The sequence below is a fragment of the Muscardinus avellanarius genome, assembly GCF_963383645.1.
Source record: "Muscardinus avellanarius genome assembly, chromosome: 19".
NCBI classification, from domain to species: domain Eukaryota; kingdom Metazoa; phylum Chordata; class Mammalia; order Rodentia; family Gliridae; genus Muscardinus; species Muscardinus avellanarius.
Window position 1 is genome coordinate 1,840,578 of NC_137805.1, and position 25,302 is coordinate 1,865,879.

Consider the following 25,302-nt stretch of genomic DNA (forward strand, 5'->3'; position numbering starts at 1 on the left):
ATGGAAGCTCATCCTGGTGGACTCCCGTACTTAGCATTTGCCAACTATTCTTTTCTTTTTTTAAAAAAAATGTGATTATAATTTCAGTGGTATAATGGCAGAGCTTTCACTTGAGGGATTACATTTTACAAGTCAGCTTTGCAGGGGCATCAAATGTGCCTACAAAACCGTTTTTATTCACTTCATCCTTCTCTTTGGTAAAATTAGAAGTTGCTTGCCGCAGGCACACAGGGCATGCTTAGCATTTCATGATGGCATGCTTGGGTTCATGTGGAAGAAGATGCTGTCAGGGCAGGTGGCTGCTTCCTGACTTCTCCAGGATCTTCACAACCATTTCATGTCTGTTAGGTGCACAAATTCTTTCTATGTAGAAAACATTATATTAGAACAGTAGCTTCTGGGTGAACCCCAGCTTGTGGTTTACTTTTTTTTATGGTACTAGGGATTGAAACCAGGGGCCTTCTACCTCTGAGCTACACCCCCAGTCTGATTTTATTTTTTGTTTTGAACCAGAGTCTCACTAAGTTGCTGAGGCTGGCAGTGAACCTGCAGTCCTCCTGTCTCTGCCACCCAAGTTCATGGAATTGCAAGCAGCATGGGCCATCATACCTGGCTGTGTTAATTTTAATAAGACTTAGAGCCAGGCGTGGTGGCGCACGCTTGTAATCCCAGCATTCGGGAGGCTGAGACAGGAGGATCGTGATTTGTGGACAGCCTCAGCTACTTAGTGAGGCCCTCTGCAACTCAGTGAGACCCAGTTTCAAAATAAAGAATAAAAAACAGGGCAGGGGCTGTAGCTCGGAGTCGAATGCCCCTGGGTTCCATCCCCAGAACCGCAAAAAAAAAAAAAAAAAAAAAAAAAAAAAAAAGATTTAGGCTAATTTTTTGTTGTGATAATGATTATTATTTGTATGCTATTTTTAAAAAGTGAAGTCTTTAGACAACATTTGCTAGTTGATTTGGTGAATTTTTTTTTAAAGCAAGTATAATAATGTCTACTCTCTGGGCTCCATGCAGAGCATTACAAGAAAATGTCAGAATGTTTACTCTAGCAATACACATATTTTGTGTGTTCGTCAGATTTCCTATTTTCATATTTCTCATTAAGAGGAGTAAATAGAAGAGTAGAATGTCTTTTCTTTTTTGTCTTTTTCTTTTTCTTTTTTTTTTTTGGTACTGGGTATTGAACCCAGTGGCATTCTACCTCTGAGCCCTTTTTACTTTTTATTTTGAAACAGGGTCTTGCTAAGTTACCAAGGCCTGGAAATCTGCAGTCCTCCAGTCTCAGCCTCCCAAATACTGGGATTACAGGTGCACACCATTTCTTAAAGTTGGTTATGTTAAACTTTCTGCCACAGAGAGTTCATCTTCCTCTGTGGTGCCTCTCCAGCTGCCCCTTCCTTTCCGATCCCATCTCCCCTTCCCCTTTATCCTTCTTCCTCCTGCACTTCTTTGTCAAATTTGTCTTCTGAATGACCAGCCATGTCCCATTTTCAAACTTCTTAGTGGCTTATCAGGCTCTGAATCAAATTGGACCCATTTCCTTGGCTTTCCAGGTCATTTTTCAGGCTTATCGGCTAAGCCAGATGTCCACCAGGTCCTTGTTTTCCTGCCCATGTTTTCATTTTCCTTATTTTGCTCAAGAAATCGCCCAGACTGGAGCACCGCTTGTTTCCACCCTTCTTTCTTGTGGCTTGTAGAAAATTCCATTCTTGACTTCAGTGTTAAAGAGGGCCTTAGAGGTGACATCACTGTTAAAAAAAAAAAAAAGAAATAACAATAAAAAGCAAAGCAGTACAGGAGCCTGCAGCAACAATACCAGCGTGAAATCACTGAGAGGAAGCAAGTGAGAAAAGTCCTAGGTCAGCCACCCAGGGGAGGGGGTTTGTGGTGGGCATGTTCCTAAGTCTGAACTTCAGAAGCTGAGTCCCTGAGGAGTTCCAGGGTGCCCTGAATCTTGAGTGGAGCCTTTGGGTTCTCCTGTTCTGGTGGAGAAGTGCAGGCTGAGCTGGTGCTGTCTGGAAGGGAAGGACTGGTGACACAGCAGAGGCTTGGGGCTTCCTGCCTCTTCCTTTGTGTTGGAGTGGGGCCTCTTCCCAAGCAGCAGGGACCCCAATCAAGGATGTTTAATGAATTTCCCTAAGAAAGGACAGAGGCCAGGACCTTGAGCACAGGCATTATAGTGCCTCAGTGCTGATCACCCCTGCTGTTCCATCTGGCTAGAGAAAAGTAGAGAGAATGCTTACTACTCAGTCCTCTGAATAGAGAGGGCACCAATATGGCAGAGCAGGAGGCCTGTGTTAAAGCATATGGAACTTTCTGGAGAGACGTACCTAAGCATACCAAGGCAGAGCAAAGAAATAGGACCATTACATAAACTTAGTTGTAGCCAGGGATGAATGGAAAGACAGGGAAACAGAAGGGAAGGGAATATAGCACGTGAAAGCAGAAGATCCTAATTTCCATGAGATTCTATCTCAAGGTGTAGGACTTCCTTATGATTGTCTCATTCCATGGAACATGAGAAACATGGATTTAATAACACAAGATGATCATAAACAGCAGAGTGGGATGAAATGGGAAGATTATGGACTAGAGAAAGATTTTGAGGTCCACAACAACACTACAGGACTAACAGAAATAGGAACATCAAGGAAAAGAAAAGATGCCACTGAAAATCAGGTTATCACATGTCCTAGTGAACCTTCTCACTGCTGTAACCCCAAACAGCTGACCACGCTGCACCGCATGGAGGAAGGTTTGTCTGTGGGTTCGGCACATGTGAGGTCAGGGTGTGGAGCTGAGGGCATGGAGAGGGAAGTGGAGAGAGGAGGGAGCGGGGCTCTGCTCTCACATCACAGAGTCTGGAAGTAACAGAGGACAAGCAAGCAGGGATTCCATGGCAAAAGCACAGTCCCTATGGCCACTCCCTCGGGGCCCACCCACTGGCCTGGGCTACCACCCAGATAAACCCATACAGAGGACTAGACTCTCATGACTTAACTGTCACCCTGAGCCCTCCAGGGGACATTCCATATCAGATCATAACACTAAGAGAATACATGTTGGGTAATCTCAGTGAATACAAAATAAATGGTCAAGATAGTAAAGCGGTTAGAAGCTAAGCAATAGAGCGCAAAGTGGATGTAATATAAGGATTATCTGTTTCTGAAATAGACAGTCAACAAATGAAAGGGGATAAAAATAAGATTGTTTTTGTGAAATGAAAGAATAAATAAAGGAACTGTACTTACAACTTTGGGAGAATGTATTGTACTCCAGGAAAACATGTGCATACAGAATATTCAACACTGTACTTTGTTGGAAATTTTTTTTTTTTTGCATGTGTGTGGTACTGGGGAATCCAGGGATGTTCTGCCTCTAAACTCTACCCATAATCCTATTTTATTTTTATTTTGAAACAGGGTCTCACTAGGTTGAGTCCACTACGTGCTGGGGGTGTCCTCAAACCTGTGATCCTTCTGTCTCAGCCTCCCAAGTACTGAGATCACAGCTGTGTGCCACCACACCCAACTAACCTACTGAATTATTTAAGAAAAAAGGGAAAATTTCTTAAGCATCCAGGCACAAAACCTAATTATGAACTAAAAAAGTTAGAATAGCTTAATAATTCTTTGGATGGCATTCAACTTCTGAAGCCATGAAACTACATATTTTGATAAAGCCATGCATTCAACATTTCGAGGGAAAGGAACTAGAACCCAGAATGCGGCTCCAGGTTGACACACTGTAATGTCATTCAGGTGTCAAGGCAAGATGCAGATATTCTCAAGCAGGTGTGAACTCAGGTAATAGTACTTAAAATCCAGACTTGTACAAAACATAAGTATATGTAGCGAACAGGTTCTATAATGTCTTTTTTTAGAAGGATATTTTAGGAAATACCTCTTGTAATAAAGAAACATTCAATTGCGATACAACAAGTACTTCAGTTTCCTTTCCATCTGTTAAAATTTAAACAGGAACATAGCATGGTTGACCTGGACACTCAGTGTTGGAAGGGTAGAAGGGGAAGCGTGGGCAGGGTGGGGAAGGGCACCAAGCACAGTCTGAATGTATGTCATTTTTAATATGTTCCACATAAAAAATAAATTAAAAAAAGGAAATTTTTAAATAAAACCACATGCACTTTTCAAATTGAAATGTAGCTCTTCTCTAGAGTAATTTTATTTTTATAGGACTCTTCCTGTCTGTTTGACTTTCTCCCTCTGGACACCTATGCTGGTTGTGTGCTTTATCCCTAGTGTGGTACCTCCTGCCCCCACTTTTTCTAAGTGTTGTAAAAGTTAAGTGTACTTTTTGAGTCACCTCTACAAAATTTTACTACGTAGTGAAATATAGAATTCTCTGTAGCATAAATTTCCACAAAAAGATTATGACATTTAACTTCTGACTGTTCAGAAAAAAACAGCCACTTAAAAAATCACTCCCTCTAGTACCAAGTAATCAGCACCTATCGTATGATTACGGTATACCTGGTGCAGCTGTATTCACTCAACACACTCACTATGAGGAAGCATAATTTCTGCTCTTTGAGTGCTGTTAATTTAGGTGGAGTAGACACACTGCCAACATTTTTCTGTTTTTTTCCAAGCCAAATCTAGTTTCAGGTAGGATTCCCAAAAAGAAAAAAAAAATGATGTAGGTTTTGTTGTTTTTAAGTTTTGTTTTGTTTTTGGTTCTGGGGCCAGAACTTAGAACCTTTTGCGTGCTAAGCATGTGCCATTCTTCTGAGCTACACTCACCCCGGGCCACTGACCCAGTAAGATGACCTATTAGTCTTTACTTATTTATTCAAGACAGTTGCTTAGTTATGTGAGATACTAAGGATATAGTTGTGATTACAAGTGGTAAAAACTTTGCTCGATCTAAAACTCAGGTCTGGTGTTTACAAGAAGTGTCCCCAGGGAGCCAAGTCCTAACTTGGTCTCCCCTGCAATCTGGGCAGCTCTGCCCACTACCCACCAAGCCCCCAAATATAGCAAGAGATTCTGAGTCAGCCCCAGCACTGGATGCATGTTTGGAATTCAGAGGTATTTTACCTGAATAGTTTTCTAGAGATTGAACAGAAATATTTTGAGCATATATTTTGCAAATATAATGAATATGATATTTAAGATAAGTTGGCATTTTTAGTCAGTCTATATACTACAGTAACTCTATAGTTTCTTTTTCTTTCCCAAATGTTCTTGGCTGCCAAAAGCTTTGTTTCAGTGCAAAATATGTGCAACTGTCTCTATTTTTACCTTTTTTTTGGGGGGGACCCAATGTACCAGGAGTTGAGGGAGGGCAGCCGGCTCTACTATGTTAAGTATTCCATCTTATCCAAGAGGTGTTTCATAAATTATGTATAACAGTAGATGCCACTCAATAAATATTTTATATGTGGTAGATATTTTTGTCCGAAATTACTTTTTCACTTGAGAAATGATTTAAACCCTTGTTTTCAGTTTTATGAGGTGACACTTTTATAATACCATGTAGTTGAATGCAGCTTGAATGTCATAGAGCTTTAGGGCAGCATAAATCTTAAATCTGTCTTCCCCCACTCTGAATCCTGGAAAACTTTCTCCTAATTCATGTTTTGCCTGTTGTATCTCTTAACAAGTATGTATGTGTTGGAGAATGGTGGGAACAAGTAATTTGACCCAGTAGCTCAGAAGTTACTAATTTTCAGTGCTTTTCAAAGTCGCTGGGACTTACTTCAAAAACAAAAAAAGAGTGTGTGTGTGTGTGTGTGTGTGTGTGTGTGTGTATAATGAACATTAAACTAAATTTGGATATAGTTCAAAGCTATTTCACTAGTTTAAGTGGAATCTATTATAGCTTAAAATATTGCCTTTTCTGTACCAGTATTGGGAAGAGGTTTCAAAATGTATAATGTACCAGTTTGGGGAAAGATTTCCAATTTTAAAATTGGGGAGAGGGAGGGTGATTTCACCATGGATAATTAGCAAAGGAATAGAAGGAGCAATTTAACACATTTTGGAGTGTAACAAAAGGTGTGGAGGTCTGTGCTGGAGACAGAGCTGCCCCCCCCCCCCCCAGGAGGTGGATCTGGTTGGGTCAGAGACAGAGCAGGATACCTGGGCTTGAGACAGAGCAGGATATCTACATATCAAAGGACCTGCCACAGACCTGGTTGGGCTGGCTTATAAGAATACTCTGCATCCTGGGATTTTTGGTGATTTCCTTTGAAGCACCCCCTCATGTTACCCTGGGTAACCTGAGGCTGTAACTATCTTCTCTATTTCTATCTTTTTAATAAACTCCTTTACATATTCAGCAAGAGTAGGCTATTGCATATTTATCCTTAGCTCAGGACAAGAACCTGCATTTTTGGGGGGTTTCTTTGGGGAATTATTCCCGGGAGTCTAATAAAGGTCCCTGGGGACAGTTTCCCAAACCATAGCAGTCCAAAACCATAACATTTTCTTTTAGGGGGAGGTGGTTTATTGTCCACCTTTTTTGTAGAGATAAAATACCTATGCCTCTGGACTTACCAGAACAGCTACTATCCTCTCCACAAGGACCTACAGGCCTGAATCCGTTCATTGCCTTGGGGCTGATTACCTGGTGTGCTTTGTGAGGGGGGCATTGTGAAATGGAGCTGTGTGATTAAATTCCCTTCTGTGATATATGTCTTTTACAAAGAAATCACATAACCCCCTTCTGCCTGAATTCCACAGGCAGGAAGTAAAGCACAGTTTCTACCAATATCCTAGAGGTAGGAGTCAGGATTGTTTTCCATAGAGTGCTCATTTCAGGTAAGATTTGCAAGGGCTTGGGGTAGTAAATCAAGGTTACTGAAGTCTCCACCAACCCTGAGGTCTCAGCTGTGGAATGAGAGCCTGGCTGATAAGAGGAGTGATTGAAGAACCGAAGAACCGTGATACACTTCATTTCCTTTTCTTGGATCTAAGTTATGGAGTCGTCATTTTCTCTGCATATCTATTTAATGGTTGTTAAATTAAATTGCTTTCTCAAATGATGATTTTATGTGTTTTTTTTTAACTATCTTTTTTTTTTTTTGGCCCCTTCATTCCATCGCCCTCTTGCGTGACTGGTGGCCTCAGAGTGGCATTTGAGGCTTAAATGTCAGGAGAGATATGGCCTGAGGGGCTTTTCCCTCTTCTCTGCCCTGTCCCAGATCTTCTAGGAGCACCCGCCTCTGGAAGATTTGGATTTTGCTCTGACACTTGCTTGAGAGGCTCTGAATCCTTTGCCTAGAAAAGGGCAGACTGTATGTTGTTTGAGGAGTTAAATGACACCAAATATATGTACTATGCCAGGAATATGAGGAGGAGCGGGCGGTCATGTTTCAGACAGCTGGGAGGTACAGAGGTGCAGAGGTGCCTCGTGGCCGCTGCTGTCTGACGGCAAGGAAGGGGCGGGAGGCGGTTCCCCAGGAGGATGGGGACCAGGGCCCTGTTAGAAGCCTGGGTCTTGCTGCCTGTTGAACTCATCACACCCACAATGGCGCAGCACAGTGTCACGTCCCGCTCTCAGGTGTGACTCGGCACAGGGCAGCCTCAAGAACAAACTTTGCCTTCAGTGTTCTGGAAGTGTCTGCTCCCTACCTTGGGTCTCCCTGAGAACCAGATGGTCTTGCTCTCCTGTCTTGGGCGGGTCGGACCTGATGTTAAACATGGGTCAGCTAGTCTCTTCCCTGAAGTCTTGCTGTGACTGCTTCTTACATACTCGGAACTCCATGCATCTAGCCACTCATGCACTTGCAAATATTGGTGGAGGAGTTACTCTGTGTCATAATCGTTGCTGAGGAGAGGATCAGGTCAGCAGGAGGAAGGTTGGTGCCTGGTGCCTTGTATGGGATGATGGAGAAGGTGGTTTTGAGCAGAGGCCTGCACACAGTGACCGGCCAGGCTGTGTGTGTTTCTAGGGCCATGCTCTAAAGGGGGGCTGATTGTATCCCCAAGAGGGACATTGAGCAACGCCAGGATAAATTTCTGGTTGCTGCCACCTTTGGGGGGAAGGACAGTGTGTTTTTAGCATCTAGTGGCCAGGAATGCTGCTAAATATCCCCCAGTGTTTAAGAATAAGGAATTCTGAGTATCAGTATGGCTGAGGTTGAGAGAGCCTGCTCTAGGGGAACAGGAGGCATGGCAGAAGCAGCCTATGGGGACAGAACAATGAGTGTGAGGAGCAGCCAGGAGCCAGGGCTCCCAGAGAGGAGCTGGCAAGGCCCAGAGGCCAGAGACAGGCGCGGGATAGCACGGGCTGAGAGTGGGCTAAGCATGCTTGCACAGCACCAACTGGCTTTTATCTCATCTCAGTGGAACCAGAGGCCACACGGGACTGAGTGGGGTGACCTTTTGGGATGTCCCTCTGGCTGCTGAGTTGTGAGTATGTCACAGGAGTGTCGGCAATGGGCTGGACTAGTGCAGCTATCAGGCTGAGAGATGATGGTGGCTTGGCCAGTGAAGTGTTACAGGTGGCCTGACATTATAGATTTGGGGCATACTTGGAAGGAAAGAGTCAGCACTGGAACAGTTTGTGATGTCACCGAGGGCTCTTGTTCTTTACTACTGTAGAAAAAAATAGCCAGAACAGTACTGCTGCAAGCTTCAGCAAAGTTTTATTATTACAGGTAGAAAGGGGGGACAGAACAATTAAAGCACGATATCAGAGGCAACACAGTGGAGTGCCTTGAAAGTAAGACACTGAGGTCTCAGAACACAACAGTTTTTATAAGAATTCATTATCTCCTCTCCCATCCTCCTTTGCCAGTAGTCCTCTTTGCCTACCCAAAGCAGGTGCAGGCCCGCCTGCACCTCTTTATCTCTGCTGTGTGAGCCTTTTCTGTAGCCTCCTTTGTTCATCTTCAGAGTGTCATAGGTGTGACCACTGATTAAATTGTGTTACTCGGTTAGCAAGGTCAGGGGGTTATTGAAACAGGGTTTCTTGAGAAGAAACTCGGCATTTCCTTACCGGATTCTTGTCTGTGGTGACACCCGCAGACGACAGGAAGGGAGTAAAAAGTTTATTGGAAGCAGCAGGGAATAGGGAAAAGTGGCCGAACAACCCTAAGGGCTCTAGGAACTCTGAAGTCCAGCAGCTGCCTTCAGGACAATACTTGAGGTATCCCAAGCCAAATGCCTTCAGTTGCAAGCTGCTTTCTCCCAGAGTCCACGCGATCTGCCAGAAAAGAAGTACAGGTCACCCCTAGGGGCCCTGGTCAGCCTTGATGTCCAGTGGAGGCCTTCAGGTCACTACCCAAGTGTAGCCCAAGCCAAGTGCCTTCAATTGCACCCCACCTTCTCTCAAAGCTAACATGACCTGCGAGAGAGAAAGAGAGAAAAGCTTCCCAACGGGGAGGGGTTCCCAGAGTGGGTAACTGTCCTGGTGACTGGTCTAGGGGTTTATATATCTCTGCATGTCTTCTATTACTTGGAGTCTGGGAAGCAGTTCTTAAAATTTGCATAGGATATTTGCATGTCCTTTGAGGGGTCTCCTTTCAGTCAAGGTGTCAGACTTGCTCCAGTGATGTCTCCTGGGCTTGTTGATTAGTAAACAGATGGTTTTGTGAAGCTTTGGTCATTCTTATCTCTGAACCTTGGAAGAGCTGGTCTCTTTTAGGAGCCTTGGAAGTTAATTAGTATTGGTCGCCCCTCAGGAAATTAAGTTTTTCTACTGAGGCCTCTTCCCTACCTGCCTACTTCCTTTCTACCTTCTCATTATGTGGTACAAGCCTGCTTTGTTTTGGTTTTATTTTTATTCTTAAAGCATATATTGTCCACCTATGTCTTTGGTGAGTTCTCAGCTTTTCCTCTTCTCTATCTGCTAGAAGTTACTTACTATGTTGAAAACTTGTTTTATGATAAAGAAAAGAAATATACAGGCATATCGTCTTTTAAAGTATGGAGGTTAGAGGAACTCTACCTGTTTTATGTTATTAGTAATTAATATGGGACTAATATAGCTTGCTTTTTATCTTTTAACTTTAGTCTAAACTGTTATGAGAATCTATATAATTCTTTTTTCTAAGGGTAGGTGTCTGTGTTTTAACATTCAGTGTTTAGCTGGGCTAACAAGCCAACTTTTAACTGACTGAGGTCAACCTTGCCTGCAGCTCTTGGCTGACATCTTAGAGACAGAGAAAAGGATTTTATTGTTCTGCCTAAGTATGAAATCTTGTTCTTATTAGTAATTAATACTGCTCCTATTAGCCATCAAACTGTCCCCATCAAACACTTTGGGTATAGAGTTTAAAGGAAGAAACGAGCGAAGTATAGTCTTGGTTTTTGATTCGAGTAACTCTAAGGAAGGCTGGCGTTTACTGGGATGTTACAGTCTTCAGGTTTGGGTTGTGTTTCTAATGTGTTAAGTTCGAGCTCATGTATTCTAGAGAGATGCTGAGTGGCAGCCTGTCCTCATGATTTCAATGTGAGAGCCTTCAGCGTGTGGACACCAGCTAAAGAGTCAGGATGAGTTCATCAAGGAGTGAATGCAGGAAGAGGCCAGGGATGACAGTCTCCCTGGGTGGGTTCACAAGACTGAGGGGAGGGATCAGAGAGCCACTCCTGTAGGGGAGCTTGGGGGCAACTGTATCTCAAGAGCACAGAGAAACTGGTGATAGCTGGAGGGAGATGCAGGACCAGTGGGATGGGGGCTGGCGTGGGAGTTGCTGAGCAGGTTTGTATGGCGGTGGGTGGGAGTGATCCAGTAGGTTAAGCAGTTGCTCGCCTAGCCTAGGACAGCTCAGGAGCAGGGATGATGCTCAGGCGCGTTGCTCTCCAGAACATGCACAGGTCACCACAGTCACCAGAGCAAGAGAGCAGGGAAGAAGGGGATTTCTGGATTTTATAAAGTAGAGTTTGTGAAGAAGGCAGAGAGAGTATTCTGTAGCAGTAAATTTTAAAGTCTTTCCTAAGGAAAATAGGTTTTGATATTGGTTTTAAAAAGATTAAATATCAAGGCAGCAGTTTGTTTTATGTTGCGCTTTTTATGTGCCCTATGCGCCGTTTGCTCACTACCTGCCAGAATTTTAACAGGAAGTTTAAAGACCATTTTTTCTTGCAGTTTTGTAAATAAGAAATAAAATATTGCTTATCTGAACAATCTAAAGGACAACTAATATGAAGTTCTCTTTCCTCAAAGTAATGTTTTTCTTTTGCTTCTCATTTCAGGAGCAAACACTCGCCCTTAGGAAGGAGGGGATCGGGGTTGTTCTGGATTCTGAGCTGCCTCACTTGATTGGCATCGATGACGACCTTCTGAGCACCGGGATCATCCTGTATCACCTGAAGGTAGAACCTGCTTGAGTGCAACATTCTAATTTTGTTTCCAGCTTTCCTTTTGAACACTAACAAGGTTTATTGTAATACCTCATGGCCATGAACACAGCTATTAAATTAAAGGATATACAACAAATCCTTGAGCCCTTTAGGGATTTCCAGCAGTTCTTTGGATTCTGGCATTTGAAGTTCCCATGTTTATATAGTTTTAAAGTTAAGTGATGAGTCATTTATTTTGGCCTCTATTTTGTAGAATCATAAGGGAGATAAGGAACATAAAGGTACAAAGACTGAGGAAGAAATGTTACAAGTGCCCCAAACTGGATTCCCTGTTTCCTAGCAGTAATTAGAAAATTCTGTCTCCTGCTTCCATCATTGGCTTGGTGTTCCGAGCAGGTTACCCATATCCAGAGTTCCAGATTGGTATAAATGGCTGCCTCTGTGACCTTGACCTTAATATCTTCTCTTTGATCCATGATGTAAAATGAGAATGGTATTGCACTTGAGTTTCATGGCTTTCCATATACCATGTCTTTAGGCCCGGGGAAACACCCGGCCACCAGAGGAGAAACTCCCCAGAAAGGATCTGCCACCCAGGCTGTGACCTGCCATAACACGCTTACCTGAGCAGCCATTGGGTTGCCTGGGCCCCAGTGAAAAATGAAAAAGCGAGCCATCTTCCTATTCTTACTAGTAACTGTTACTCTACTTTTTTCCCCCAGGAAGGTCGAACATACGTTGGTAGAGAAGATGCTTCATCAGAGCAAGATATTGGTGAGATTCTATCAATTATCTCTTCCAGTGATGCTTTTTAAAAGTCATATTTAGTGAAGAAACTTCTTTTGGATGACTGACATTGAAGTAATTATAAAAGATAAATTTTGAAACACAACATTGGCCATTATATGTCTCTGTAAGTTTTGAACACAATGTGGGTGAATAATGAAGAACAAATAATTTGTTGAAGAAAATAGAGCTGTGATTCCTTTCCACCACACCACGTGGTTTCCCGATGCTGCCACTTCTTTCTGAAGTTATTTAAATCATTCCATGCTACCTCCATGGGATAGTAACCGATGAAACTATGCCAACAGATGAAAGACCTAAGGCCTTGTAAGAAAAGGTGTAGACACTGCTGACTTGTGCAGCGAAGGTGCAGTATGGAGCTGCATGCCGTACCTCGTTTTCAGCAGGCACACATAGGAGCAGAAATCCATCCTGAGAGGCTGAGGTCCTGTCAGGCCTTCAGGCAGCACACCGGCAATTTGAGGAGGAGGAGTGGGGGTGGGGGTAGATGCACATGTGTGGGGAGCAAGGCCGAAAAGCGGGGAGGAGAATTATAACTTGAGATGTTTTATGATTGCTGACTGTATGCTTGATTTTCAGCCAATTGTAAGTTACTAATTAGGCTAATTCTAGCATATTGCTATGCTTGTATACTACTGTGTGCCTGGGAGAGCTGAGCACCCAGCCACGAAGTTCCCAAGTTCCAGTGGTTTTGTGTAGACGTTGGCATCAGGCCTCTGGGTAGATTACATGTTTGACCTTTAGTGTGGTTGTACTGAGGAGTAGTAAAAGCACATGTTCTCTGAGATCAAGAAGTTCAGCAGGAAGGGGGGCTACTGGCCTGTGTTCCTGAAGCGGGCTGAGAACCTCCTGAGAACCACACAGGCTCACTTGACAGGCGTCCTTTCTGTGCCTTGTCATTCACAAACGCGAAGAGCCCAGGATGTCCATACATAGTTATGTGAACCTTTAGCAAACTGCTTGTTTGTGAAGTCTGTGGATCAGCACAGGTTGTGGAAATGGGCCTCCCACAACAGCTTCTAGAATCTTCCTGAGCCTAAAAAAATGTATTCCCAAAACACATTATCTGTGAATGTAGAGGTCATAAGAAGTCCTAGACACAAGCACTTTTGCCTTTCTGTTTTTCTGTGGCCTTTGGGTGGCTAGTAAAGGAAATTGATACATTATCAAACAGAGGAATTCAATGGTATTCAATTAAACAGGCCAGTCAACTGTTTTTTCCTTTGGAAATAAATCAGTTAGCATCCAAGAACTTACTTCTTTATATAGATGATATCCAGACCCTTTGAGATAATAGTGAAGGGATGTTTCCATTTCTGTTAATGCCACAGATTTTTAAATTTCAGTTTTCTCACTAAACATAAATGTTCACAATACTTCCATGGAAGAAGAGGGGTATTCAAAATGAAAAATAAGTAAATGGTTGGGAATGTTTGTAATCTTTCTCCTTTGTTCTTCCAACATAGTTCTTCATGGCCTTGACTTGGAGAGTGAGCACTGTGTGTTTGAAAATGTTGGGGGCACAGTAACCCTGATACCCTTGAGTGGCTCTCAGTGCTCTGTGAATGGTGTTCAGATCATGGAGGCCACGCACCTAAATCAAGGTATTTGATTTCTGGGTTTCAGAGTTCTTTGTATATATTGTTCAAGAAAACAAGTTGACTAAGCAGTGGGGAGCATGTGTATCTTGGAATTAATTACTGAGAGGTATAAATAGGATGAAGACTGTGTGCTTCATTATGCTCTTTTCTCCTTTTTTGGAGGACTTCTTTATAATATTCATTATTTTGTTGAATCAAACATGAACATATGTGAAATTGTCTTAAAAGTTATCACTGTTATGGAAATATGACATTAAGGGATTTTTTAAAGTTAAAAGAAACCCTCAAATAGTATAATATCACACAATGGTTTCTTTTAATTTTATTTCTGTTTATATTCTTTTTATGAATAATTATAATATACATAGAGGATTTAGTGTCATGTTTTTTTTCCTTTTGAAATAACTTTAATATAGTCCAAAAGGTGAAAGAATAGTACATAAACATTGGTTATAGAACCATTTGAAAGTAAAAGTATATGGCACATGTGTTATTCATTTTCCTATCACTATTAAAAAAAATACCTGAGACAAGCAACTCATAAAGAGAAAGCTGTATTTTGATTTATAGTTTTGGAGATTTCAATCCGTGATCAACTGGCCCCTTGTCTCTGGGCCTGTGGTGAGGCCATGCATCATGGTCAGAGCATGTGGCAGATCAGAACTGCTGCCCTCGTGGTCAGCAGGCAAAAGACAGGAAGAGGAAGGGGCTGCAGCCTTCCCTTTCACAGGCACACCCCCATTTATCTGCAGACTTCCCACTAGATCCCTCCTCTTAAAGGTCTACCACCTCCTACTTTCTACTCCAAACAGGTGATCCTTTGAAGGATTCAGGATTTAAGTGCCCTGTCACCGCCAAGCATGTCAATGTATATTTCCTTTAAACAGTGGCATTTTCCTATTGAACTGTAATACAACCATCCACTCAGCATTGAGATTGCATTTTGTTCCCCATCTGACTAGTCTTTTTTAGTCAAGTCAGGCCATTTGGTCTTTCTTGGACTTACACAACACTGGCAATTTTGAAAAAGGCAGGACAGATATGTTGTAAAATGACCCCCCCAAAAGTAGGATTTATTCAGTGTTTCCTCATGGTTGCACTGATATTATATACTCTTTTTGTTACTGGGGCTTGAACCCAGGGGCATTCTGCCTTTGAGCTACACTCCCAGTTCTAGTTAATTTTTTATTGTGAAACAGAGGCTCACTAAGCTGCTGAGGGCCTTGCAAAGATGCTGAGGTTGGCCTTGAACCCGTGATCCTCCTGTGTCAGTCTCCCAAGAACTGGGATTACAGGCATGGGTCACTGTACATGGTCTGTTATGCACTTTTGATGGAGATGTCAGATGGATGTCTTTTTCCTGTCTTATTACATGGTTTCTACATGCCCAGTGCCAGTCATGCTCAGTTCTTCTCTGGAGTTACCTCCTCCCCTGTAGTAATACATACATTGGGAAGGTACTTTGAGATTATACATATTCTTTCCTTTATTATACTTTCACCGACTAGTTTTAGAATCTAGTTTTTTCTTTTACTGGTTTAATTGCTATTGTCATGGTTGCCAAGAGGTCATTTTCTTCATCATTCTTCACTTATCAGTTGGCTTTTTGTCATAAGAAAAAGCTTCCTCTTCTTGCCAGCTGTTTATTTATTTATTGGAATCAGTAGAGTCACAGAGCTAGGGCTTGGTAGACTAATAATCTTCTGTGCTGTATTTTTGCTGGGTTTTTTTTTAATTAAACTGTTTTCCTTAATGGTATGTTTATTTTAAAAATCTGATTATTCTGGTTAGTGATTCAAGTTAGGAACTCAGTTTTGTCATCTTCATATTGCAGATAGACTTGTGCCAAGAAAGTGGTGGTACTAATTGGCATTGAAGGTTAATCGTTGGCCCTGCCTTTCCCTGTGGAATGCTCTTAATTGTTTTATTACTGTGGTGCCATGATTTTCAGATCGGATGAGCTTGAGTTCCTCTGGCATTCTGCTGGGCTGCTGAATAGCTTCTTCACTATCACTGCTAATGAAATTGACATAAAAATGCTTTGTTTGAAGGTGTTACAAAGCTGTGCACTGAGTATAAATGCCATTAACAAGTCTTAGCAGAGTGAAATGCAAGATGGCTTTGCAATTCAAGGCATTACACAAGAGGAGAAAGATGGTAGCTTTTTTTTTTTAATTTACACAAATTTTAACAGTGAAAGATCTTATCCAGGGAAAAATTATCCATACTCTTTCAGAAGTTAAGAATTAAAATTCTCCACCTGACCATTCTGGGGACATGTTTTTAAAACACAAAGTGATGTAATATGTTATTTGTGGTGATGAAAGTATGTAGTAAAAATTTTTTTTTTTTGTGGTACTGGGGTTCCTGGAAGCCCTTCTACCTCGGGGCTACACTCCCAGACCTATTTTTACATTTTCATTTTGGAAACAGGGTCTCCTAAGCCAGCGTGCGGCTGGCTTCGAACCTGCGTGATCCTCCTGTCTCCGCCTCCCAAGCGCGGGGATTACAAGCGTGCGCCACCACGCCCGGCTCTGTAGTAAAATTTTTAAAAAAAGATGTGAATAGGAATGATATGTGCCTATCTCAGAGTAGTTTTAACAACTAGAGGGGAAGAAAGATGAGGCAAGATTTGAAATCATTAAAACATAATACGTGGGGAAGAGGATTATAAACAGAAGAGTTTTTCTACTTTAAAAAAAGCTATATTAGCTTTTACCCATGAAACAATTATTTTTAAAGTACAGTGCTTCTGCACAATCCTGCTGTCAACTTCCTTAATTTCTGCAAAGTCAGATCTTCTGAAGTGGCAGATGCCATCTCAGTGCCTTGGGGATGGATCTTGGAGTGGCTGTGTAGTGCCATATTGGAACAGAACGCTACACCAAAAAAATCATATCAGACCATTCTGTATCACTCTTGTGCTCGATGCTTTCCCCCTCTGAAGCTTGAATAATGTGTATACACGCTTTCATCTCTGTAGCTGTTCAAGCAGAGCAAGGCCTTCCTCCCACCGCTGTTGGCTCATGAAATCCAAGTGACCCTAGGCCACCACACGTTCTGTCCTAACCTCATTTTCTAGTGTACTGAGGTGGTTATTGACCTCAGTCCCTTCTGACCTTCTCTCTCTTGGTGCTCAGAATAGACCCTCACTGCTCTCCAGCCCATGGATTCATCTGTGAAAGGCATAACAGAAAGAAACCTTTTGAAGCAGAGTCAAGCAGCATTTCCCTTTTATAGAAAGATAAGCTAGCAAGAACAGAATACGAGTAGATGTTAACCCAAGTTCAAATAATTTGTTTTTGGTTATTATTTTATCTTCTGGTACTGGTAATTGCCAAGGCTGGCCTCGAACCTGAATTTCTTTTGTCTCAGTTTTCTAAAGTACTGGGATTACAAATATGTTTCACTGACCCAGCTCAATCCTATTCATTTCTAAGTATGTTAATGCCATGGTTGGCCAGATTCCTGGTTCACCTTGCATTACCAGCATCACCCTACTTTTGCACTATGACTTTCCACTTGTTTTCTGATATCTGTTATTGAGAGGTCTCTTTTCATTAGCAAATTGCATTCATTTGGAAATGTGTTAGTTAGGCTGTCCCATTAAAGAGCACAAATAGTAATTATCACTTCCTTATATAAATCACTTAACACCAGTGAATGCCAGCTAATAGATTTATCTAAATTCTGCAGGTTGTCACTATTAGAGGCAAGTTTTTTTTCACCTGTATCAGCTAACTATCTTCCTTCAGATTGCAGAAATTATTCTCCCTGCATTAAATTTCAGTATTTTTTTTCATGTGGTAGAGTTGTCACTTGAATGAAGAGCATTTGCTAGTGCTGTTAGCATGAATTGGTATGGCATGTGTAGTGTATGTTGCTTAAAATGTGGCATGTGGCACTTTCTTCCTCTTTTGAGTACATATGATATGTAACTTTGTGTCCAACCATGTTCTTTGACTGATGTATCCTCTACCGTCCACTTCACCTCTCTACCATGATTCCATGGTATGATTTCATAGAATGATTCCAGGGAAAGAAAAAAACCATAAATTTGATCATATTGTCTTGTCCATAGTGCTCTTCTTTCTTCTTTTTATTTCATAATATTGATGAAATGATAAAACAATCAAGTGCATTGTGACTGAAAATTATTTCAGAATTTGTCCTACAATTGCTGGGAACTATTCTCTTATTTTAATTATTTTTCTTGCTATATTTTATTTTAACATATTGTGATAGTTGTTAAATGTAATTGATTTTTCTATTTCTATCGGTGGAGCCCTTTGGTCTTCTTGCTGGTTTGTCGAATCTACTGAACATTCATCTCACATTTTAGAAGTGCTACAGAAACTGCATCTGGGAAAGTCACACTTAGGCACGTTTGAATGTGTTATGCTTGAGTGCCAAAATATATTTGCATCTATTCAAGTACTCAGAAAGAGGGAACAGGTGATTGTTGTGGAGTGGAGCTGAGGAACTTTTCATCAGGGACAGGTTGAAAAAGAATGTTTTTTTTTTTTGTGGTACTAAGGATGGAACACAGGAGCCCTTGCTCCCTCCCTCTCTCTGCTTCCCACTCCCTTGCCCTGAGATCCTCAGACACTGGCCTCGCAGGGACTGGACCCTAGATTACTAAAAACTGAGCAAATATTTCTTTCTCTAAGTTATGTAGTCAGTTTTTTTGGATTATAGTAGTGAGACTGTTGACTGAAACACTTGGCTTTTTCCCTTTTCTTTTTCCTTTCCTTCTTTCTTTTTTTTTTTTTTTTTTTTTTTGGAGTTTACCTATTTGAGGTTTGTTGAGCTTCTGGAAGCTGTAGGCTTATGTCTTTCTCCAGATCCAAGAAGTCTTCAACTTGATTTTTTTTCTGAATTATACAATTTTCTTTCTCTAATTCTGGACTATAATAACATGAAGCTAGATATTCTAATATTCTTTCACAAATCTCTCTTTTCTTTGTTAATCTTTTAATCTTTCCATTTGTTTCAAAAGTGTTAACATCTTTGTTGGAGCATTTTTATGAAAGTCCTTGTCATCTTAGCATTTTCTTCTGTTGATTGATTGATTTTTGCCCTGGTACTTGAGATTTTCCTGATCCTTCCTTTATCAAGTATCATAACAGAATGTATCCTGAACATTTTGAATATTATTTTAAGAGACGCTGAATCTTAATTACTGTGGGAAATGTTGATACATTTTCTTTTGCAAGGCACTTCACCTGGTTGGGTAAGTTAGAGTCAGCTTATGTGGATCCTGTCTCTACCTGATTCCTTTCAAAGCCTGTGTGGTGCTATTCCAGTTGCAATGAGTACACCACCTACTCTGAGTGTGAGACCTGAATAGTGGTCTGTGCCTTAGACCATTTCTCCAAGTCTCAGTGTGTGGGTGAGGATCAGTTCCATGTGTGCACAGGTGGTGGTGAGCCCAAGAGTTCACTAATGACTCGATAAGGCTGGTTTCTTTGAGCATCTTCCTCTTTACCATCTCCCAGATAACTCCCTGGCTCCACCAATCTCCCCATTTCTTTCCTCCAGGTGGGAATCTGGAGCTTTAGTCCCTCTGCCTTCTACTGTATGCACTATGTGCCCATGTCTTGTTTGAAAGAATTGAAAGGAAAGACAGAAAAGACAGCCTCGGAGGTCTGCCCCCCTGTCCTGGGGACCACAGCTGTATCCCTTCCTCACGGACTTCCTGCTGCTGCCACTGTAGTCTGAACTAGAGCACCTCTCCAGGAGTTCTTGCAGTAATAATCACTTCTGAATTTTCTTCTAGACCAAGCCAGGAAACACTAGAGGGTGACAAAAAGGCAAACTCGCCATCAGTTGGGTGGTGCTTCAAATCCTGTATTCTTTAGTCTAGCTACCACTGTTTACTTTCCAGAAACCTCAAGTGAAGCCACATGCATTCAGTCCAGGCTCCATCTTCACTGAGCAGGGGGTGCAAGGTGGAGGCTGCTATTTCTATCTTGTGGAGAACTAAAACTCCTCCCAGTAGTGGCCTTCTACTTCCCCAAAGGGTGAAACTTGCCCCAAGCCAAATTCTGAAGTGAAAGAATGCATTTATCATCATGGCATATGGTGAAAAACGGATTCAGATGTACTGCAACCTAAGTGCCATGTGCAGAAATGTCCAGAGATTGGAAAGGAGCCATGTGTGGGGAAGTCATGTGAGACCAAGGATTGGGCCTCGCAGGCAAGTTTGTAGGCCGAGGGCCCAGATGCTTGCGTGAGTTTTCCATGGAAGCCAGAAGATAGCAGTGCTCACCGTTCAGTAGAGGAGTGGTGTGGGTGAGAGGGGAAGGGCGGAGGGAAGCAAGTAGGGGAGCAGTGTGGAAAGGTAGACTGTCTGGCTCAGGACAGGGACAGACGAGGGCGCTTTGCAAGCACTATTTTGGAAGTAACATAGGCTCTTAAAAACTTAAAGTGTGTGGGAGGTGAGAAATGAGTAGTTGAAGTTGTTACCAAAAGTGTAAGTGGTGTTGGTAACAAAGAATATGGACTACTGGAGTTAATGGAAAGAAAGTCACTAATAGTGTGACCAGTTATTGTAATCCCTTCCATTCAAGACTGTGAAAACCTGTCATGTTATTGTCACAGTTTTGAATTGTCCTCTAATTATTTTGTACACTTTTCACCTCTGTCTCAGGGAAGACAGACCTCCTCCAAACTGGAAACATTCTCTTTGTTTCTTCTTTGATATTTTAAGAAAGAAAAAGATGAGAGAGGAGAAAGAAAGAAAGAAAGAGAGAGAGAGAGAGAGAGAGAGAGAGAGAGAAAAGAAAGAAAAGAAAGAAAGAAAGAAAGAAAGAAAGGAAGAAAAAAAGAAAGAAAGAAAGAAAGAAAGAAAGAAAGAAAGAAAGAAAGAAAGGAAGAAAGAAAGAAAGGATCATTTTCTGTTTACCATACACACATATGAAAATTTCTTTGAGGATGGGATTAGTGCATCCTGAAATTTTATAAAGCTCTATATTCAGCTTGTACACAGTTCATCAAACAAGTTTTGATGGATTGTCTGAAAACATCAGTACTAAAGATTGAAAAGAATTTTTTTTTCTTTTTCAGAGTCCCAGAATCTAAGTTTGTTGCAATTTTCACTTTACCAAGAATAAAAAGGGCTTGAAGTGATTTACTGAATACAGGAATATTTAAATCCATATTTGAATTGTATATGTGGATTTTGGGTAAGGTGTCATGTGCATATAATAGCCTACACATTCTAGCTCATGATTTGATGGCGGCTTTGATAAAATACCCAGTTAATGCAGAATTCCTGCCATCATGCCTAAGCCAGCCAGCGCCACACCATGTGTCCCGTTCACATCCACTGAGTACTTACCCATCACAAGCACCATATCAGATCTTAGTATTTCCCAACTAACTTCCTAGTTTTGAGATAGGAGGGAAGCACTGTAATTCAGGCATCTTATATAATGAAATCAATATTACAACTATCTGAGGTCCTAGAGCAAATTCCTTAATCTGTTTTTTATGTGTCAGCATGTTATTACAAATTGGACTTTGTCAGGACCCAAGACTGGTACCATCATTGTAATTCATTTCAGTATAAATACATATTTTTAAGACATTTTAAATTTGAAGGAAAATTATTACAAGTAGTTTCTTTTTGCTTAAATCAGGCAATGAAATGACGACTTTACGCATCCTCCCTCACCCTGACCTCTCATTCAGTGACATTTCAGAAAATTATATTTTCCTCTCGAAAGTCTGGCTTCTCCAACTGTCACATCTAAAATGAAAACTTATTTCACTGCGCATGCTTTAGCAGTACATTATATCCTGTCTTTGTGTGTGTGAGCAGCGGGGGGGGGGGTGCTTTCAAAAGTAATTAAAATACAGGATGAGGAGCCCTAAACCAGAATTACAAAGAGCTAAATTATCCAGGTTTTTTTGTTGTTGTTTTGGTGGTACTGGGGTTCCTGGAAACCCTTCTACCTCCAGGCTACACGCCCAGACCTATTTCATATTTTTATTTGGAAACAGGGTCTCTTAAGCCAGTGAGGCTGGCTTCAAACCTGCGCAATCCTCCTGTCTCCGCCTCCCAAGCACCCGGCTGAATTATACATTTTTATTGCTGTAGTGACTTTTAAGTTCATGTTACACTGGACAGTGTACTTTCCAGTATATAATTGTCTCATGTTTGTAGTAGTTATAGCTCAGAACGACATATTTGGTACATCATCTTCTGAAGTACTCTATGACATATAGTAGAAAAAAAATTCATTTATTTGTGTAGTAGCTGTATTAGCAAACCTTATGTAGAATTTGAGGAGGAAGGTAATTAATGGTGATGTACATGAATAATTATGTCTGCACTCCTTAGAAATTACTAGAAATATTTTATGCTTATTTCCAGTTTACTTGAAATATTAAAAAAATAAAATCTTATCTGAAACTAGTATTCAGTGGTACTTATTCAGAGCTTTTTAATTTTTATTTTTGGTGGCACTGAGGTTCCTGGAAGCCCTTCTACCTCTGGGCTACACTCTCAGACCTATTTTATATTTTTATTTGGAAACGGTCTCTTAAGCCAGAGAGGCTGGCTTCGAACCTTCTCTGTCCTCCTGTCTCCACCTCCCAAGCGTGGGGATTACAAGCGTGCACACCACGCCTGGTTTATTCAGAGTTTTTTTTTTTTTTGGTGGTACTGGGGGTGGAACCCAGAGGCTTTCTACCTCCGGGCTATACTCCCAGACCTTTTTGTATATTTTATTTGGAAACAGGGTCTCACTAAGTTGCTGAAAGCCTCACTAAGTAGCTGAGGCTGGCTTCGAACCCGTGCGATCCTCCTGTCTCAGCCTCCCAAGCGCGGGGATTACAATCGTGTACACCACGCCCGGCTTATTCAGAGTTTTTAATGAAGCTTTTCCTCTTTAACTTTTTCTTTTTAATGCAGAGCTTTCTCCTTTTATAGTGTCATTTTTTTCTCCATGTCCTTTTAAGATCATCTGAAATTTGTCTTTAGGTATTTAACAAGCTCTGGAATTATCTCAAAGAAGCCATTGTAAAGTGGGCTTGGTGGAGCATGCTTGTAATCCCAGCATTTGGGAGGCTGAGACAGGAGGATCTGAGTTCATGGCCAGCTTCATCTATTTAGTGGGGCCTTTTGCAACTCAATGAAACCCTGTTTCCAAATAAAAGAATAAAAAATAAGGCTGGGGGTGTAGCTCAGAGGTAGGATGCCCCTGGGTTCTATCCTCAGTACCACAAAAAAGAAGCCTTTGTAGATATTGTTTTTGGTATGCTCTCAAATTTAAAAATTGAGTGTATCACAAAAAGTCCATCTGCTATGATTTATTGCATTAACCTTACTTAGAGCATGAAATAGCCAGTAGTTTAAAAACTGTTAACAATGGGGGTAGTGGAACATGCCTCTAATCCCAATACTTGGGAGGCTGAGATAGGAGGATTATAGGTTTCAAGTCAGTGCACTGTAATTTAGCAAGACTTTGTTTCAAAATAAGAAATAAAATAGTGCTGGGGTGTAATTAAGTGGTAGAATGCCTCCGTGTTCAATCCCCATTACCACTTAAAAAAAAAAAAAAAGACCTGGAAGGATCTTCCTGATTATCCTGCATAGTGTGGAGAAACTAGGTTCTGGAGAAGTTAAACAGTGATCTGCCCTGAGGCACACCAAGATCTCAAGGCAGAGCTCTGGGTCTCACTCAAAAACTATACTATCAGCCATTCCCAAAATCTGTTCTGTGACTCACTCATCTATTTCTTTTTGTTCTTATTTTTTATTTTTTTAAATTTTTTATTGGTGCACTGTATTCATACATCATAGTGGGATACAAACTTTTGTAGACATACATGCACACATCGCCCAGTCAGCCCCCACCCGATCCCCACCCCATTCTCTCCCCATCCCTCCTTCCCATGCTTGGCTTAGTGGTTGACATCTAGTATTATAGCAATTTATCCAAAATTAAAAATGATAATCTCACATAACAGTTTTATTTGTCTGATACCAAGCTTTTGATGACTTAAAGATAACATTTCAATATTTCTTTTTGCTTTCTTTCTTACCAGAGAATATTTTTTTTTTCTATTTTTTTAGGTGAAACTATCATATATTTATATATTTATTTTTCAGAAAAAAATCTATCCTAATATGGAATATGGATTCTAGATACCCAAAACGATCTTGAAAAAGAACAAAGCTAGAAGATATATATTTTCTGATTTCAAACCATATAAAACTACAATAATTGAAACAGTGTAGTACTGTTCTAAAGGCAGATATATAAACCATTGGAGTTAAATACAAGCCTAGAGCTAAATTCTTCCCTATATTATCAAGTTATTTTTGACAAGGTTTCAACGAACATTTGGTGGTGGAAATAATAATCTTTTGACTAAATATTGTTGAAAAATAATAATTACATGTAAAAGAATAAAATTGGACCCTTACCTAATCCCATATACAAGTATTAACTCAAAATAGATAAAAGACCTAAATATAAATCTTAAGACTATAAACTTTTAGAAGAAAATCTGGGTCATAAAACCTCACAACATTGAAATTGGCAGTGATTTCTTGGATATGATTTCAATGGCACAGGCAAAAAAAGGGTAAATAAACTCTCTAAAAAATAAAAAAATATTGTATGTCCAAAGACAATGTAAACAGAGTTAAAAGTTACTGATAGAATTGGATAAAATATTTCCAAATGCTATATCTGAAGGTATATTAATATTCCAACTAGAAATCCTAAAAATTAACAACAATAAAGGCAAACAATACCATTTAGAGATAGGTAAAAGACTAACATAAATAATGAATCTCCACAGATAACCAATCTTAGTTGTCTGTTGGATGAAAAATCTTGTTTCTTTTTTTCTGGTGTGTGTTACCTATTTCTTCTTTGTAGTTAATCTCTTTGAGTATTTTCTCTAGCGCTGGTTTTGAAGACATAAATTCCTTCAGTTTCTGTTTGTCATGGAAGCTTCTTATTTTTTCATCTAATTTGATAGAAAGTTTTGCTGGAGAGAAAATTTTTGGCTGGAAGTTGTTTTCTTAAGAGTTTGGAATATGTTACTCCAAGCCCTTCTGGCTCTCATGACTTGGTTTGGGAAGTCTGGAGTGATTCTAATTGGTTTGCCTCTGAATGTCACTTGGCCCTTTGTTTTTGTTGCCTTTAAGATTCTCTGGTTGGCTTCCACATTGGTCATTCTGACAATTATGTGGCGTGGGGATCCTCTTCTCCAATCCTGTCTAAAGGGAGTTCTATAAGTTTCCTGGACCTGTGTATCAACCTCTTGCTCTATGTTTGGAAATTTTTCTGCTATTACTTCCTTGAAGAGATTGTTGATCCCTTTGGTTTCACTTTCTTTTCCCTCCTCTATTCCAATTATTCTTAGGTAAGCTCTCTTAAAATGGGCCCATATTTCTTCAATGTCAGATTCCTGCTGTTGGATATTTTTTTCTAGATTAGATACTATGCGTTCATTTTTGGAATGATCATCTTCTAAGAGCGATATTCTGTTCTCCATGTGGTCTAATCAGTTGTTTGTGCTTTGAATTGAGGCCTTTACTTCATTAATTGCATCCTTTATCTCTTTTTGGCTCTCTCGGAGTCCTTTTCGAAGCA

The 25,302-nt window shown here is 40.8% G+C and overlaps 1 protein-coding gene across 5 annotated transcripts in view; it reads left to right on the forward strand.

The window, feature by feature from the left end:
• KIF16B (kinesin family member 16B) overlaps positions 1 to 25,302 on the forward strand; it is a gene marked incomplete at both ends in the record, with an annotated part of 310,078 nt that overhangs the window by 142,702 nt on the left and 142,074 nt on the right. For all 5 annotated transcript variants that reach the window (XM_080716112.1, XM_080716113.1, XM_080716114.1 and 2 more), the window contains 3 exons: positions 11,169 to 11,288; positions 11,999 to 12,050; positions 13,550 to 13,687. In XM_080716112.1, the coding sequence (XP_080572238.1) occupies positions 11,169 to 11,288; positions 11,999 to 12,050; positions 13,550 to 13,687 (310 nt within the window). The remainder of the gene's footprint in view (positions 1 to 11,168; positions 11,289 to 11,998; positions 12,051 to 13,549; positions 13,688 to 25,302) is intronic.